This window comes from Furipterus horrens, unplaced genomic scaffold (genome assembly GCF_987537825.1).
Source record: "Furipterus horrens unplaced genomic scaffold, mFurHor1.1.pri manual_scaffold_8, whole genome shotgun sequence".
Taxonomy (NCBI): Eukaryota; Metazoa; Chordata; class Mammalia; order Chiroptera; family Furipteridae; genus Furipterus; species Furipterus horrens.
In genome coordinates, this window is record NW_028327178.1 from 94,950,257 (window position 1) to 94,965,862 (window position 15,606).

At 48.7% G+C, this 15,606-nt stretch overlaps 1 protein-coding gene across 1 annotated transcript in view; it reads left to right on the forward strand.

Moving 5' to 3' along the window:
• The first annotated feature begins 2,170 nt into the window (after positions 1–2,170).
• Positions 2,171–15,606, forward strand: part of BPI (bactericidal permeability increasing protein) — a 29,614-nt gene continuing 16,178 nt past the window's right edge. Inside the window, exons 1-6 of the mRNA XM_090286392.1 lie at positions 2,171–2,371; positions 4,995–5,109; positions 6,362–6,490; positions 7,930–8,091; positions 9,299–9,362; positions 14,746–14,809. Of these exons, the coding sequence (XP_090142518.1) occupies positions 2,245–2,371; positions 4,995–5,109; positions 6,362–6,490; positions 7,930–8,091; positions 9,299–9,362; positions 14,746–14,809 (661 nt within the window). The 5' untranslated portion in view covers positions 2,171–2,244. The remainder of the gene's footprint in view (positions 2,372–4,994; positions 5,110–6,361; positions 6,491–7,929; positions 8,092–9,298; positions 9,363–14,745; positions 14,810–15,606) is intronic.

The following is a 15,606-nucleotide window of genomic DNA, read 5'->3' on the forward strand; positions in this document are numbered from 1 at the left end:
CTCATCACTACGGAAACCAAGCTGGCTGGCTGCCCAGCGGGGGGCGGGGGCGGGGTCCGGCCCACGCCCACGCAGGGCCCGAGGCTGCAGCAAAGTGAAGGGCAGGACCGGAGCAGACAGAAACCCGTCTGGAAGGTTGAGGGGGGGGGGGTGTTTGTGCCCCGCCCCCAGAACCCCCAAGGTGCTGAAGAACTCAGGCTGGTGTGGGAACCCTAACACTAACCGGTCTGGGGGTCTGCATCCCAGTTCTGCTATCATCTAGCTTTGTGACTGTGGGAAAAACATTTCCTCTCTCAAAGCCTCAGGTCCCACATCTGTCAAAGGAAGGGGTAAGAAAAAGAAAAAGAAAACTTGATGAAGAAAACTGTGGGATGAGCGCAGACAACAGTGTGGTGAAAGCCAGAGGAAACGGGGGATGAGGCTGGGGGGAGGTGGGCAAAGCAGGAGAAAATGGGAGATCTATAATAGTGTTAACGGTAAAAACTAAATTATAATAAAAATAAATATTAAAAAATTGAAAAAAAAACTGTGGGATGAGGAAGCAATGAAACACAGTGCGCATAGGAGAATATTTAGTGCTCAGGGAGAACATTCACTGCATACTGTTTATTGAAAAAAGGGAACTTTACAAAACGCACCAGTGTGATCCCATTTCTGTTTGTTAAGAAAAAGAAACAAAAAAAACCCACAGATTCTATTTATGCCCACTTCTGCTTGTTGTCTCTAGAATGCGGATTGCACATAATTTTCATTTCAGGTTCTTTCTCAAATTTTGACCAGTGAACATGGATTACTTTAAAAGTCAGGGTGACATTAATAGCTACCAATTGTGCACTTATTATGCAGGGGCATTGGGCTAAGACGTGCTTTACGTGGTTTTAACCCCTTCAGTCTTCACAATCATCCACGGAGGGAGAGTACCCTGATAACCTCTACTTTACAGAAGAGGAAATTGAGGTTCAGAGAGGTTAGGGGGTTTGACCAAGGTCAAATCACTTGAGTGGCAGAGCTAAGATTTAAAATCAAAGCTTATCAAGACACCGAACTCCAAAATTCAAGCATTTAATTATTACCACCACTGCCTCTCAGGACAAGAAAATGCTAAAGGTTTTGCTTTCTTAAGCGTTTTAATAGGGAAAATATCAAGAAAATCAAAAGTAGAAAGAAAAAGCTAACTTTCATTTATAAAATGAGTAAGTTCCGGGGATCTCATGTACAGCATGGTGACTATAGTTAAGAATACTATTTCGTATACTTGGAATTTGGTAAGAGATGAGATCTTAAGTGTTCTGACCACACACACAACAAATTACAGTAGTCCCTCTCTATATCACGGTTCACCTATCATGGCCTCACTGTAGCGCAGGATTTTTAAAAATATTACATTTAATTATTTATTGCGGATTTTTCACTATATCGCGGGATTTTGCGGTACTGTATACATATGTTGTTAAAGTTACGTAGGTTTAAGAGTGTAGGATATGTTTAAGAACATAAGTAGTGTTTATTAAAGTGTGGGAAAGGTTAATAAGGGAGTGGGAAAGGTTAATAAAGGACTGGGAATGATTTATAAGTGTGTGGGAAGGGTTTATAAAGCCTTAAATATATATATAAATAACTAAAATAAATATAAGGTTCCTACTTCGCAGATTTTCACCTGTTGCTGGGGGGTCTGGAATGTAATACCCACGATAAGTGAGGAAATACTGTATAACAATGTGAGATGCTGGATGTGTTAGCTTGGCTGTGGCAATCATTCCACAATGTATGCATATATATCAATCATTATGTTGCATATATTCTTTAAATGTATATAATTTTATTATATATGTCAATTATATCTCCACAGAGCAGGAAAAAAGGAAAAATATAATGAACTCCGATGTACCCTCCACCCAGAGAGGGGAATGGGGTGCTTTGAGAGGGGAATGATGTCCAGAGTCAGAGGTTCCCGACTTCGGCACACATACACACCACATGCACACACACATACCCCCCCACACCACATGCACATACACACCACACACACATCACACATACACCTCCAGACTTCACTTCTGGCTGCTTCTGGGAACCCAAGTCAGGGAACCCAAGGTGGCCATCTTCCCCCCCTCCCGCCCCCACCGCAGTTCCTTCCTCCTTTCTAGATTCTCGTGTAACTTGCATTTCCCCAGGCAGTTCCTTTATAGGTCCCTGGTTCCCCGCCAAGGCCTCCAGGCGTTGCAAGCGCTGGAGGACAAAGACATGGCCGGGGGCCCTGACTGCACAAGGTGGGCAGCCCTGGTGGCGCTGGCCACCCTGGGCACGGCTGTGTCGGAGACCACCAGCCCTGGCGTCATGATCAGGATCACCCAGAAGGGCCTGGACTACGGTAGGCCTTCCTTCCCCCACTCCCACCCCTGAGGAACATTTATTGAGCACCTGCTGTATGCTGCCCTTTAACTCCAGCTCCTCAAAGTAGGCCCCTCACCCCATCTTACATATGAAGAAACCGAGGCAAGGCAAGTTGCCCTAGATCACAGGGCTGGGAAGTGGCAGAACTGGGACCAGAGTACCAGACCTGGAGGACTCCAAGTCCAGTGCCCGGGGCCCTTGAGGGTCCTCATGGTACCCTCCCTCTCTCTACTCAAACCTCAACCCTGGCTTCTGGGCCCTTTGTTTTCTTCCCAAGCTTGGTCTCAGCTCTGTCATCTCCCTCGAGCTTACTGGCTCAGCCTTCAGCATGGGCAGAGCTCAGGCAGAGAGGAGGCCGGACTGGGGACAGGAGGAGTATAGAGAGGGCCCTCCTTAAGTTTCCCCCAGGGCAGGTGCTTGGAGGCCATATTGCGCACACTACCCATGGGTGAGCCAGAGAGGGTCCCCAAGCCACTCATCCAGCCCCGGATAGAGGAGAGTGAGGCAGGAAGCAGCTGCCGCTGACCCGTTATGATCTGTGCCAGGCACTGTGCTAGGAGCTTTCCACACACGATCTTGTTACATCTTCATGTCACTGCTGGGTGGGACATACTGGTCCTAGCTACACTTACAGATGAGCAAATGGCAACTTGAAGAAGGTACTGGGTAGGCCAGAGGGCCGCCTGATTTGAGCTCTGCTCTTATCTGAGGTCCCTGCAGGGCTGCTCGATGCTGCCTTCCAGTGGCAGAGAGATGAACTGCAGAAGAGTGAGGCTAGACTGCCCCAGAGAAGCCAGACCAAGGAGAAGGCAGGACCTCACCCCTGGTGCATAACTATGATATCAGGACAGGACTCAGGGGGACCTGATCTGTCATTCCTGAATTCCTACTCCAGCCCAGGCCACCTCTGAATCCCAAGGGGAAAGGAGGATGTCCCTGCTCTGAGCACATTGCCGAGGTGGCCCTGAAGGCTTGCCAGGAGCAGAGGCTTGGGCTCATCCTTTAAACACAGAAGCCTTCATGTTCTGTCACAGCAGCCTCAGTTTCCCCTTCAATTCACACCCCATATGGCAACCACAGTGGGTTTTCTGAAATGCAGCAAATCTGCTCATGTCCCTCTCCTTACTTAGATTATTCAGTGGTTCCCCAGTACCCTCAGATCCCCCGATTCTTTGCATGGCATTTGAGACCCTTCAAGACCTGGCCCCTGCAGACCCACAAATCCTGGCCAGCCCACATTTTCTTTCCCTTCCAGGCAGTGACAATGTATGTATTCTTTACTTTTGAACCCCCAGAAAGCCCATCCCAGGGCACGGGCTCTGGGACCAGAAGACCTGGATTCAAATCCTGCCTCCATTACTCGTCAGCTGTGTGGTCACCTTTCTGAATCTCAGCTTCCTCTTGTGAGAACTGGGGTGGTAATGGGCCTGCTTTCTAAGATTGTCCTCATTCAGTAACTTAATACATGTACAGAGCCCAGAACAGTGCCTGGCATAGAGTAAGAGCTTGATAAATGTTTTATTATTATTATTATTATTACTATTATTCCCTAACTGGCTCTTGGAAAACCACAGAGCCCAGGATCCCTCATTTTACATATTACTCTTTTTCAGGTAATGGTTGCCTTTTCATTGGCCCTTTGCTGCCATTAGCCACATAATAACTGATGGTAGAATCCTTGCCATTGGGGCATTCATTCATTTATTCATCCATCAAATACTAAATGTATTCTAACATAAGTTCTAGTAACTGTGGTAAATGTAGGAAATGTTTATTTACATTAGTAAATAAAACAGACATTGCCACTGACCTTGGTGGGGAGATACTAACTAAAAAGTTGCATGAATAAATACATAATTGCAGTCATGGGACGGTCAAAGGAGATGCCCACGGCATCATGATGGGTTTGCTCTCATCTGCTGGGTCAGAGAAAGTTCCTGGAGGAAGTGATGGTGGAGCTGACTAGAAGTTGACCAGGTGAAGATGGGAGGGAAGGGTTTCCTAAGCAACAGGAATGGCACATGCAGAGGTCCTTTGAAGATGCAGTCCCAAAGCTAGAGAGACGGAGTATCTGTGAGGGCATAGCACAGAGCTTGGCACAGAGTAGGTGTGCAATGAATACGCACAGGATGCGTGACTACGTGTTTGGGAGGGAGGTGGTGATATTTTAGACCAGGGGTTGGCAAACTCAGCCTGCAGGCCAAGTATGGGCCATTGCCTGTTTTCATATGGCCCAAGAACTAAAAATGGCTTTTGCATTGTTAAATGGTGGAAAAAGTCAAAAGAAGACTATCTCACATATGAAAATTATATGAAATTGAAATTGCAGTGTTTGTAACATTTTATTGGAACACAGCCACACCCATCCATTTACGTGTTGTCTATAGCTGCTTTGGGGTGGGCAGTTGTGATAGAGACAGTATGACCCACAGAGCCGAAAACATTTATTTTTTGGCCCTTTACAGAAAACCTTAGCTTTAGACCTCCCCAAGCCCATGGCCCCAGCAATGGATAGGGGTGAGGGCCCAGAGGCTGCCCTGGCCCGCCAGCCCAGGCTCCTACCTGTGCCTCTGACAATTCCCCTTTCTCTCTCCCCTTAGCCTGCCAGCAAGGAGTGGCCGCGCTGCAGAAGGAGCTGGCGAAGATCGAAATTCCCCCTTTCTCAGGAAGCTTTAAGATCAAGTATTTGGGGAAAGGTGAATATAGCTTCTACAGGTGAGGCCTATGGAGCACAATCCTCAGTATGCAAGACTTTGTAGTGTTCTGGGGCCACCAAAGTCCAGAATCACAGAGCCACACACTCATCTCAGAGAGGTTAGGACCCCAAAGCCAGTGTTTCACCATCCCAGGGAAATACAATCCCACAAGCTTCCGCCACGGAAAATGTCTTTCAGGCACTCAGTATGACTCCCTGGGGGATGTGTCATGAACCCCAAAACTCTGCGCTAGGCCCGTATATCAATTAGGGTTTGGGTGCAGCAGGCTCAAGGACAGAAAACCTAATCCAAAATGCCTAAGCAGAAATGACTGGCTCATAGGACTGAGATGTCCCTGGAGTAATCTAGCTTCAGGTTCAGCTTCAGGCAGGCTCAAATGTCATTGGATCCTGCTTCCCTCTTGCCACCTCTCAGTGTCGCTTCCCTAATTCCGAGGTAGGGTGACTCCTCCAAGAGGCAAGATGCCCAGCAGCATCACCTCAGCACTGCAAGTCCTATGGAAGAAGAGGACCTTCGCCTTACAGCTCAAGCAAAACCCCTAAGGTTCTCTCTGATTGGTGCATCTTAGGTTATATACACATTGCTGAACCAATCGCTGTGGTCAGGGGACTAGAATATGCTAATTACCTTTGCCCAAATCATAAGCTCTACCCCCTGAAGATGGAGGCAAAGTCAACTTTTTCTGGAGCAACATGGAAAAATTAAATGATAGTTCTGTTAACACGATAAGGGGGGTGTGGGTGCTGGGCAGAAAACTCATAAATGTTCTGTAGAGAATTTTATACACCTATTCACTCAAAAAATATTTTTGAGCATCCACCATGTGTCTGGCACAGCAGGCTTTGCTACAATAGTGAAAAAAAGACACATTTCACCCCTTTATAGAACTTGTAGTTAATGGGATAGCATTTGTTATCTTTACTGATTTTCACACACGCTGCAAGAGAGAGATTATTGTGCCCATTTTACAAACAAGGAAACTGAGGCTCAAGATAATTAAGTGACCTGCCCAGCGTTACACAACGATAGTGAACCTAAGAGCAGGATTCAAATGCAGATTCATCTGACCTCAAAGCCTAGCCATTCTGCCCACTGCCCAGGGTTCCCAAGGCTGCTCTCATAGCTTCTGGGTTGTCCTGGAATGGATGGGGTGCAGGAACTGCCTGGGAAGCATGAGTCCATATTAACTAATATGGGCTCAGTGCTTGTGCGGGCCGCCATAAGGCTAATGGAACATTTCTTCTTTGCAGCTTGGTTATCCGTGGAATTCAGCTTCCCAGTTCCCAGATAAGACTGCTGCCCAATGAGGGACTTGCTCTCTCCGTGACAAATGCCAATGTCAAGATCAGTGGAAAATGGAAGGCACGCAAGAATTTCATGTGTGTTTCCAAGCCTGGGGTGTTTGAGGGTGTGGGTGAGTTCCTGGTGATACTTGGAAGGGAAGAGAGCCAGGATCTCAGGAATGCTTGATTTTTGCCTTGCCCATCACCACCTGTACCCGCAGGGTTCCTGGCAGAATTTTTCACATAAGAAGGTTCAACATAACCCTTGGTTAAGAGCTGAGCACTTGTCCTTGTCTCAGTGCAGGACACTGGCAAGGTGGGGTTAGTGCATATGGCTTAGGATGGAAGGCTAAGTGGGACCTTTAATTTACCCCTTTATCAGTTAGCTATTGCTGTGTAACAAACATCCCAACCCAGTGGCTTAAAACAAGTTGTATATCATCACTTGCCCATCAATGTGTTGGCTAGAGATCCTACATCTAGGTTGGGCTTAGCTGAGGTGACTGTTCTCCACCTGTATCTCTTCCTCTTCTCTGGACCAGTGGGCTACCCAGGGCACATTCTTGGTGATGGCAGGAGGACAGAAAGGGCAACAGGAAACATAAAGTTCCCCTTAAAGGCTAGACTCAGAACTGGCCCACAGTCACTTCTACTCATATGCCATTGGCCAAAGCAGGTCACATGGCCATATCCAAAGTCAAGAGCATGGAAATACACCCTTGCCTCAACATAGGCAATGGCAAGGGTATGGATACTGGGAGGGGTAAAAAAATAGGGCAAATCATCCAACCTATAACTCTGAATCTAAATATTGGGCTTTTACCACAAGTGATAGTGGCTTGGACTGACCAATCACTTTAGCAACTTCTCTCCTTTGTGGGGAATCCAGGGAAAAAACAGAGAAATCACTTTGGTAAGGAGAAGGGTGTGGATCTGCCCTCCTAAGGACCATTGGGCTGTCGGCTCCCTACAATAGGATTGCTTAGGTCCTCACTTGGGTTCTTTTGTATCTATCATTTCACTTACTGGTCACACACACACACAAATTATTAGCATTATTTCATCATGCTATAGAAGAGTTGACAAACTACATTCATATCCATTGTCTTATCCAAAACTCATCTCATCCCTGAGGGAGGAGGTATGAATCCCACTTAATGAACAAGGGCATTTCTTAATTAAAGTCATTGACCCCAAACAACCAGCTCTTTAGTGGCAAAACAGGTGCAGGATCTGGGTGAGGAAACTGAAGCTCAGAGAGATGAAGAAACACTCCCAAAGCAACACAGCATGGGCAGAGGCTGTGCCAGTGGGTAAGAGTAGGGTTCTGCCAGGTAGACATGGGTTGAAACTTCAGATTGGAATCCTGTGTTTTTACTCAACTGCTGTGTGACCTTGGGCAACCTGCCTCCCTCTCTGAACTTTCTCCTCGTCTGGATCGGGGATAATAGCAAAACCTACCTTCTGGCATTGGCGTGAATTTCAAACGGCAGTGGAGTGCTTATTCCAAGTCTTTTCTCTTTGTCTCCCTTCAGCAAAACCAGAGGCGACTTTGACCTGAGTGTGGAAGGCATGTCCATTTCGTCTGGTCTGAAAGTGAGCTGTGACCCCACTTCAGGCCACTCCACTGTCGTCTGCTCCAGCTGTAGCAGCAACATTGACAGCGTCCGCCTGCATGTCTCAGGCAGCCAGCTGGGGTATGACCTCCTCCTGGGACTGTGGATAGCAGGAGGGGGACATCAAGGAGGACTAGCCTAATGATCCCTGTATTTAGAAAACATGTCTCAAGTGCCACCTCCCTGCCAGGCCTTGTTCAGGCCTCAGGTGTAGGGGAAAGGACAGGGGTCCTCGATGGAGCAGACACTGCCTCTGCCTCAAGGGGTCACTTGGTTATTTAACATGCATTCAGCAGACAAACTGAGCTCTACTATTGCCTCAGGCTCTGGGTTAAACACTGTGTATGCACTAAGTTATACAATCCTCACCACAAAGCCGTAGGCATTCAGCCAGCCAGCCAGCCAGCCAGTCAGCAAATAGCTAACTAAGAATCCTATGCACAGGCTTATGCAGCATGCTCAGTAAACCGCAGTGGCCAAGACCAGTTTAGCCTACTGTGTGCCCGGCCTGCTTTTAGGCACGTGCATTACCTCATTCAATCCACACGATGTTTCTGAGGTTAGTCCATTAGTACCCATTTTCTGGGGAGACACCCTGGGTACAGAAAGGGTAGGAAATAACCTGAGTTTTCAAACCTAGCGATTATTGAGAAGGGATTCAGCCCAAGACCATCTGGCCCCAGGTTTTTAGCCACACAGTCCCTGTTCTCTTGAAGCTCCCTGTCCAGTGGGGAAGACAAACAGTAATCAAATCATTGCATTAATGAGTGGCTCACAAAGAATTTTAAACGGATATAAGAACTAAGAAAAAGAGGTACAGAACGGGAGGATCTGACCTAGTCTGGGGTTTGGCCAGTTCTTCCTTGATGAAATGACGTTTGAGTTGAGATGAAAAGAGTAAGTAGGAGTTAATTAGGTAATTACTGGGGACAGGGGGTATTTTAAGCAGAGGGAAGCATGTGCAAAGGCCCTGGAGTGGGAGGAAGACCTGGGCACAGAGGATATGGCAGAGCAGTGTGGCTGCAGAGCAGAGAGGAGGGGCAGTGGCGAAGCATGAGGCTGAGAGAGGGCAGGTGCCCAGCCGTGCCTCTGTTGAAGAACCTCATAAATAGGTCACTGCGCAGAGGGGGGAGGTGCCTAATGGGATGTGTGCAGGTGTATCCAAGGGACAAGGGTGCCTAGGCCGATTTGGAGGAGGGAGGGAGGCTTTCCAGATGAGACAACCTTCCCAGGGCAGACTAGGGACACCTGGGAAGCCTCATGCATGTCCCCATATGTCAATCTCCAGGTGGCTGATCCAGCTCTTCCACAAAAAAATCGAGTCTTTGCTCCGAAACACCATGAACAGCAAGGTAGGAGGGGTTCAGACTGTCGTGACGGGTCAGAGGCGGGGGGGCCCTCTCTGCCCACACACCTCATGCATGCAGTGCTGGGCACTTCTGCTGTTACCCACACTGCCCAGCAGTCCTTCCAGCCTTTGAAACCACAACTCCAGCTCCCAAAATAAGGCATGTCTGTTTTTCTGAGGGGTCCAGTGAGAAACTAAGAAAGGGTCACATCACACACCCACAGCAAACCGCCACGTCGGCTAGGATCACCTCCGCTCTCCCCTGCCCCATTTGTCCCTGCAGAGAAACTGCCTTCCTTTCACCACCAACCCTCTCTCCGCATGGTCCTCTGGCCTCCTTCCCCATCCTCATCTCACCCCAACCCCCCTTTGTGGTGCAATTGTTGATGTGGCCAAGCTACCCCTGAGGTTGGAACTGGTATGAATAACGGCAGTGGTCAGTACCCCGACTCTGCCTTCATGCTAACCCCCCTGCCCCCAGCCAGCTTCTTCAGCAGAGAAAAGGGGCCATTCATTGCGCTGGTTTTCCATTAATAAACCATCAGCTCCCAAGAATCCCTAGAACCTATCTCACAAGCCAAGTAAGTTGGGCTTTTGCCAGAGAGCACTGGGGAGCCATTGAAGGTTCCAGGCAAGGGGGTGACCTAGCCAGACCTGTGCTTTAAAATAATCTCTCTGACTGCCATGAGGTTGGCTGGATAGGCCAAGAGTCGGGGCAGGAGTTTCAGGGAGACCGAGGAGGCTGTGCAGTATCCCAGAGAGGAGACATTAGTTTCTCAGTCAAAGGCACTGACAAGGTGGGCAGGGAGAAATCAACCAAATGAGATCACTTATCTGAAGGCACTGTCAAAAGTTTGTTTTTTTAACCAATACATGGTTATCAAAATGTACAACACAATGGATTCTACCATGACTTTTAGAGTCAGAATTTCTGGGTTTTAATTTTGGCTCTAGGGCTGAACTAGGTGTATAAACTTGAGCAAATTACTTAATCTTTCTGAACCTCGGTTTCCCTATCTGTAACATGGGGACCTAAAATCTTCTTCAGCAAGCTATTGTAAGGATTACTGAGATAATGCAGGCAGTGTGCCTACCCACCAGCCTGGGAGACCATAGTTCAACTGTCTTTGCAATTAAGTAATAGTATGAGGGGAGCGTTAGCATATATTTAACATCTGGAACTATTAAAACAGATTATTTTCTTGGTAACACCTTAAGAGTGGCCCCTCAATAGTAGCCAAGCTAAAAAGCAATAATACTGCTGCTGGTGATAAAGATGATGGTGGTGAAGATGGTGGTGGTGAAGATGATGATGGTGAAGATGGTGGTGGTGAAGATGAAGGTGGTGAAGATGGAGGTGGTGACGATGACAGTGATGAAGATGGTGGTGGTGAAGATGGAGGTGGTGAAGATGATGGTGGTGAAGATGGAGGTGGTGAAGACAGTGGTGGTGAAGATGGTAGTGATGATGAAGGTGGTGGTGATGAAGGTGGTAAAGGTGGTGGTGAAGATGGTGGTGGTGAAGAGGAAGGTGGTGACGATGACAGTGATGAAGATGGTGGTGGTGAAGATGATGGTGGTGAAGATGGAGGTGGTGAAGATGATGGTGGTGAAGATGGAGGTGGTGAAGACAGTGGTGGTGAAGATGGTAGTGATGATGAAGGTGGTGAAGATGAAGGTGGTGAAGATGAAGGTGGTGACGATGACGGTGGTGAAGATGGTGGTGGTGAAGATGGAGGTGGTGAAGATGGTGAAGATGGTGATGATGAAGGTGGTGGTGATGAAGGTGGTAAAGATGGTGGTGAAGATAGTGGTGGTGAAGATGAAGGTGGAGAAGATGGAGGTGGTGAAGAAGGTGGTGAAGATGGTGGTGGTGAAGAGGAAGGTGGTGACGATAGTGATGAAGATGGTGGTGGTGAAGATGGTGGTGGTGAAGATGGAGGTGGTGAAGATGATGGTGGTGAAGATGGAGGTGGTGAAGACAGTGGTGGTGAAGATGGTAGTGATGATGAAGGTGGTGAAGATGAAGGTGGTGACAATGATGATGGTGAAGATGGTGGTGGTGAAGATGATGGTGGTGAAGATGGAGGTGGTGAAGACAGTGGTGGTGAAGGTGATGGTGGTGAAGATGGTGATGATGAAGGTGGTGGTGATGAAGGTGGTGGTGATGAAGGTGGTAAAGATGGTGGTGAAGATGGTGGTGGTGAAGATGAAGGTGGAGAAGATGGAGGTGGTGAAGAGGAAGGTGGTGAAGATGGTGGTGGTGAAGGTGGTGGTGAAGAGGAAGGTGGAGAAGATCGTGGTGGTGAAGGTGGTGGTGGTGAAGATGGTGGTGGTGGTGGAGAAGATGGTGGTGGTGAAGATGACAGTGGTGAAGATGAAGGTGGCAAAGACAACAGTGGTAAAGATGAAGGTGGTGAGGATGACAGTGATGAAGCTGACGGTGGGGAATATGTTAATGGTGAACATGGTGGTGGTGAAGATGATGGTGGCAAAGTGCTTACAGTGGGCTTAGAACTATGTTAAGAACTCTTTACAAGGATTCTAGCATTTAATCTACACAAACTCCTTACACAGCAGGTATGTCATGTATATTCCCATTTTAGAGATGAGTAAACTGAGAGACAGAGACAGAAAGACTGCTGGAGTGAAAACCCAGACCACCCCACCTCAGAGGCAAAGCTCTTCATCATAACAAGATATTATTTAGAAGAGAGCACTGGCCTGAATGAATGGATGGATGGATGGATGAAACAATAAATGAGGTGACAAGTTGTCCATGATGCTAGAAACGGCTGGAAATTGGGAAGAGTGAGCTGGGGATTGGACTCCCAAGGAATCCATAGTGAAGGGTGGTTTTGGAGGGAAGAGTCTATGTCAGGTGGGGGCGGGGGGCAGGGGGGAAGGAGCCAGGGAAGAGGGGGCAGCAGCAAGAAGCCAGGCGCCAGGCTGTGATGTGATTTTGCTGTAGTTTGGAGCCATCTGGAGGCACATGGGTGAGTGGCATCAGAAACCAGTGGCCCACGGGCTGACAGCCCAGGTGTCCAGGGTCCCAGATGCCAGATGTGCTGTCCCTCTCAGCCCTGGGCCACTTAGAGAAGAGACACAGGTTCCTCAGAGAATGACATTCTAAGTTCTCTTGGAACACATAGAGTCTTAGGTGATAGAAACACATTTCAGGAAACCAAAGTTTCTCCGTCCTTTATTCCTTTCCTTTTCTCTCCCTTTTTCCCTCCGCCCCTCCCCCAAATAAAATAATCTGATTGACTAAGGGGAAGAAGAGAAGTGTGAAGTATGTGCCTCTGGGAAGATGGGGGGTGGGGACAGCCCTGAGAAGTAAGAACCTGAGGGGTTTGGTTGTCATGAGTTGGCTTTGGAGGCCTGTGGCCAGGAGGCAGCTGGCCCTCAGGCCCGAGCCCCAGGGAGAAGTCTGGGCCACACACCAAGGTCTGGGTGTTGGCCACATGTTGGGAGCATGGAGGAGATGACTTTGCTACGGTCACCCAATCCAGGCAGGTGCTGAGACAAAGATTCAGGTGCAAGAAGTTTATTGGGAGGGGATCCCAGGCAGCACAGCGAGGGGATGGAAGGGAGCTGGGACGTTCTGAGTGGGTTAGTTCTGAAGACACTGGGGCTCAGTCCTGCGGGTGATTCTCAGAGGACCTGTAGGGCACATACCTCAGAACGGCCCCCAAAGGGGTGAGGAAGCAGGGGTGTTTATCCACCAACCCTCAGCACTCTTTGGTTGGGCTGTTTCTGGCACTAACTCCTTGGCCCTCAGGATCAAGGGCCAGAAGGAGAGAAAGTGTTCAGGCAGAGAGAGGTGCCAGGTGTGTGGGGAGCTGTTCACACCAGGTGTAGGTGGCCTCCAGGCGGACCACAGCTCGGCCATGGCTGTGCATGGCATGGCTCCAGAGAGCATGTGAGGGAAAGGAGCAGGAAGCCCAGAGGGAGCCCCAAGGAGCTCAAATATTCAAGAGGGAAGAAGAGTGCTCAGGGGCTCACACGGGTGTCCAGGGAAGAGGGACAAAGGGACAGGCAGAGAGCAGGGAACATCCTGGGACTGTAGAAGGAACATCTCTAGAAGACAATGGTCCACCTGCCAGAGGCTGCCCAATGTCAAGAAAAGCAAGGACTGGGGAGCCTCAGCTGGATTAATGAGGCAAATGTCACCAGACTTGGGGCAAGTCCCTATTGTGAAGGTAGGGACTTATCTGACCACCCCAACCCCAGCCCCAGTGCCTTCAAGTTAGGGAAGCCTGCAGCTTTGATCCTGCTTTCCAGCTATGTATGGCTTCAAATCAAATAGCCCCAAATAAAGTGTCTTAAAGCCACTACCACTTTCTAATGCTCATGCAGTCTGTGAGTCAGGAAATCAATAGGCTTGGCAGGGCAGTTTAGCTTCTCTCCTCCATGCTATCTGGGTCTCACCGGGGAGGACCCAAAGCTCAGGCGTTGGTGCCCGGGCTGGGACTGTTGACCTGAGCAACTACCCGTCACCTCTCCATGGAGCTGGACAGCATGTCATTGGATCCCCAGAGGAAGAGACCAGAGAGGCAGCATTTCAAGAGACCAAAGTGGAAACTGTACAGCCTTTTGTCACCTGGTTTCTCAACCAGGTCACAATGTCATTTCTGCTGTGTTCTTTTGGTTACAAGCCAGTCACCGTGCCCAACCATATTCTAAGGGAGAGTTCACAGATGCCACTTCTCAATGAGGCTGTGCCAAGGTCACATTCCAGAACAGCAAGTGGAATGGAAAGTATAACCCTCCACGTTCTAGGTTACAGATGAAAAAATAGCGGTCTAAAGAAATGGACTTACTTCCTCAATGGAAAAATCAGCATGTAAGCCAGGACTTCTCAGACTGGTGCTTGCTTCCTTGTGAGTCATGTGAGGGGCAGGGAGGCTTTCTCTGGCCACACGGAGCAAAGGCGAGGGTGCCCTCCCCAGACTTGAGCAGAAGCACAGACCGGAGAAGGCGGATCACTTACCGACTTACCGCGCCTCTTGTTTATTTTTCACTACCTCATTCCACAAGGAACCCGAGATAGCATAAACAAATGGAGAAACATAAACCAAAAATGTCCCACATGAAAAAAATGGAAAACATAAATACCCATTAGGGAAGTTCCACACTAGAGTAGGAAATAAAATGCAGGTATGCAGGTCATCCAGTCATATGCAGCTACTGTTTCCAAGCTACTTGTCGAACTCTGAGCTTCCTGGTGGCAAACGAGAAAAGGGAAACTTGATTAGCTACATGATTTTCAAGGAAACATTCCAGAAAAGCCAAACATGTCTGGATTATTATTCCAAAAAAAAAAAAAAAACACAACATTTTACACTGTGGATGTCTTCACTGATCAATTCTTTTGTTCTCCTCAGATCTGCCAGGTAGTGACCAGCTCTGTGTCCTCCAAGCTGGAACCTTACTTCCAGACACTGCCAGGTGAGTGCTAGGTGGGGCCAAGGAGACTAGGATAGAGGGGGTAGAAGGGTAGAAAGACAAGGGAGCGTGTGATGGAGCCAGCAGGTTTTCTAGACAGGCCTGGGCCTGGGTGGGAATGGGTAGGACAGATTATTTTCAAATGGCACTTGGCATTGGATCCCTACTGGGCCAGGTCCTTGTGGCAGGTCCAGAAGTACAATGGAGAAGCAGCCCACACCCACTCATTCTCCTACCCCTGTGGGCACAAACAACCAAATACCCAGAGCTGTCTGAGGCCAGACACACATAACTGGCTTAAGAGCTGAGGCTGATCATTTTGCCTCTCTGGGCCTCAGTTTCTGTATCTTTAAAATGGAAGCAATTCTCTCTATCCTCGAGTGCTTGGTAAACTGTGAAGAGCCAAGTAGGTGGGGGAGGACCCCTGGCTGCATGCTCAACATGTGCCTGGCATCCAGCAGGAGTGTCTCTTCTTGTCCGCACCCCACTGAATTTATGTCCTCTCCCAGTTTTACCACGAGGAAATGGAGACTCAGAAAGGACCTGTGACAGTTGCGCAAGGTCGTAAGCCCAGCAAGAAGCAGAAGCAGGGTCCAAACACAGGTTTCTTATTTCAGAGCCTGTGCCCCAACCTGCTACTGGCCTCCCTCCCTGGGAATCCCAGGTGGTGGGCACATGGTTTATGCCCATTGATGATGCATTACCTTCCTCCAGGAATGTCCCCCTCCCTGCCAGCCCCTCTAGGGGCAGAGCCTATCCTGGGGATGTGCAGTGCAGTTGCAGTGTCTGAGGTTTGGCCT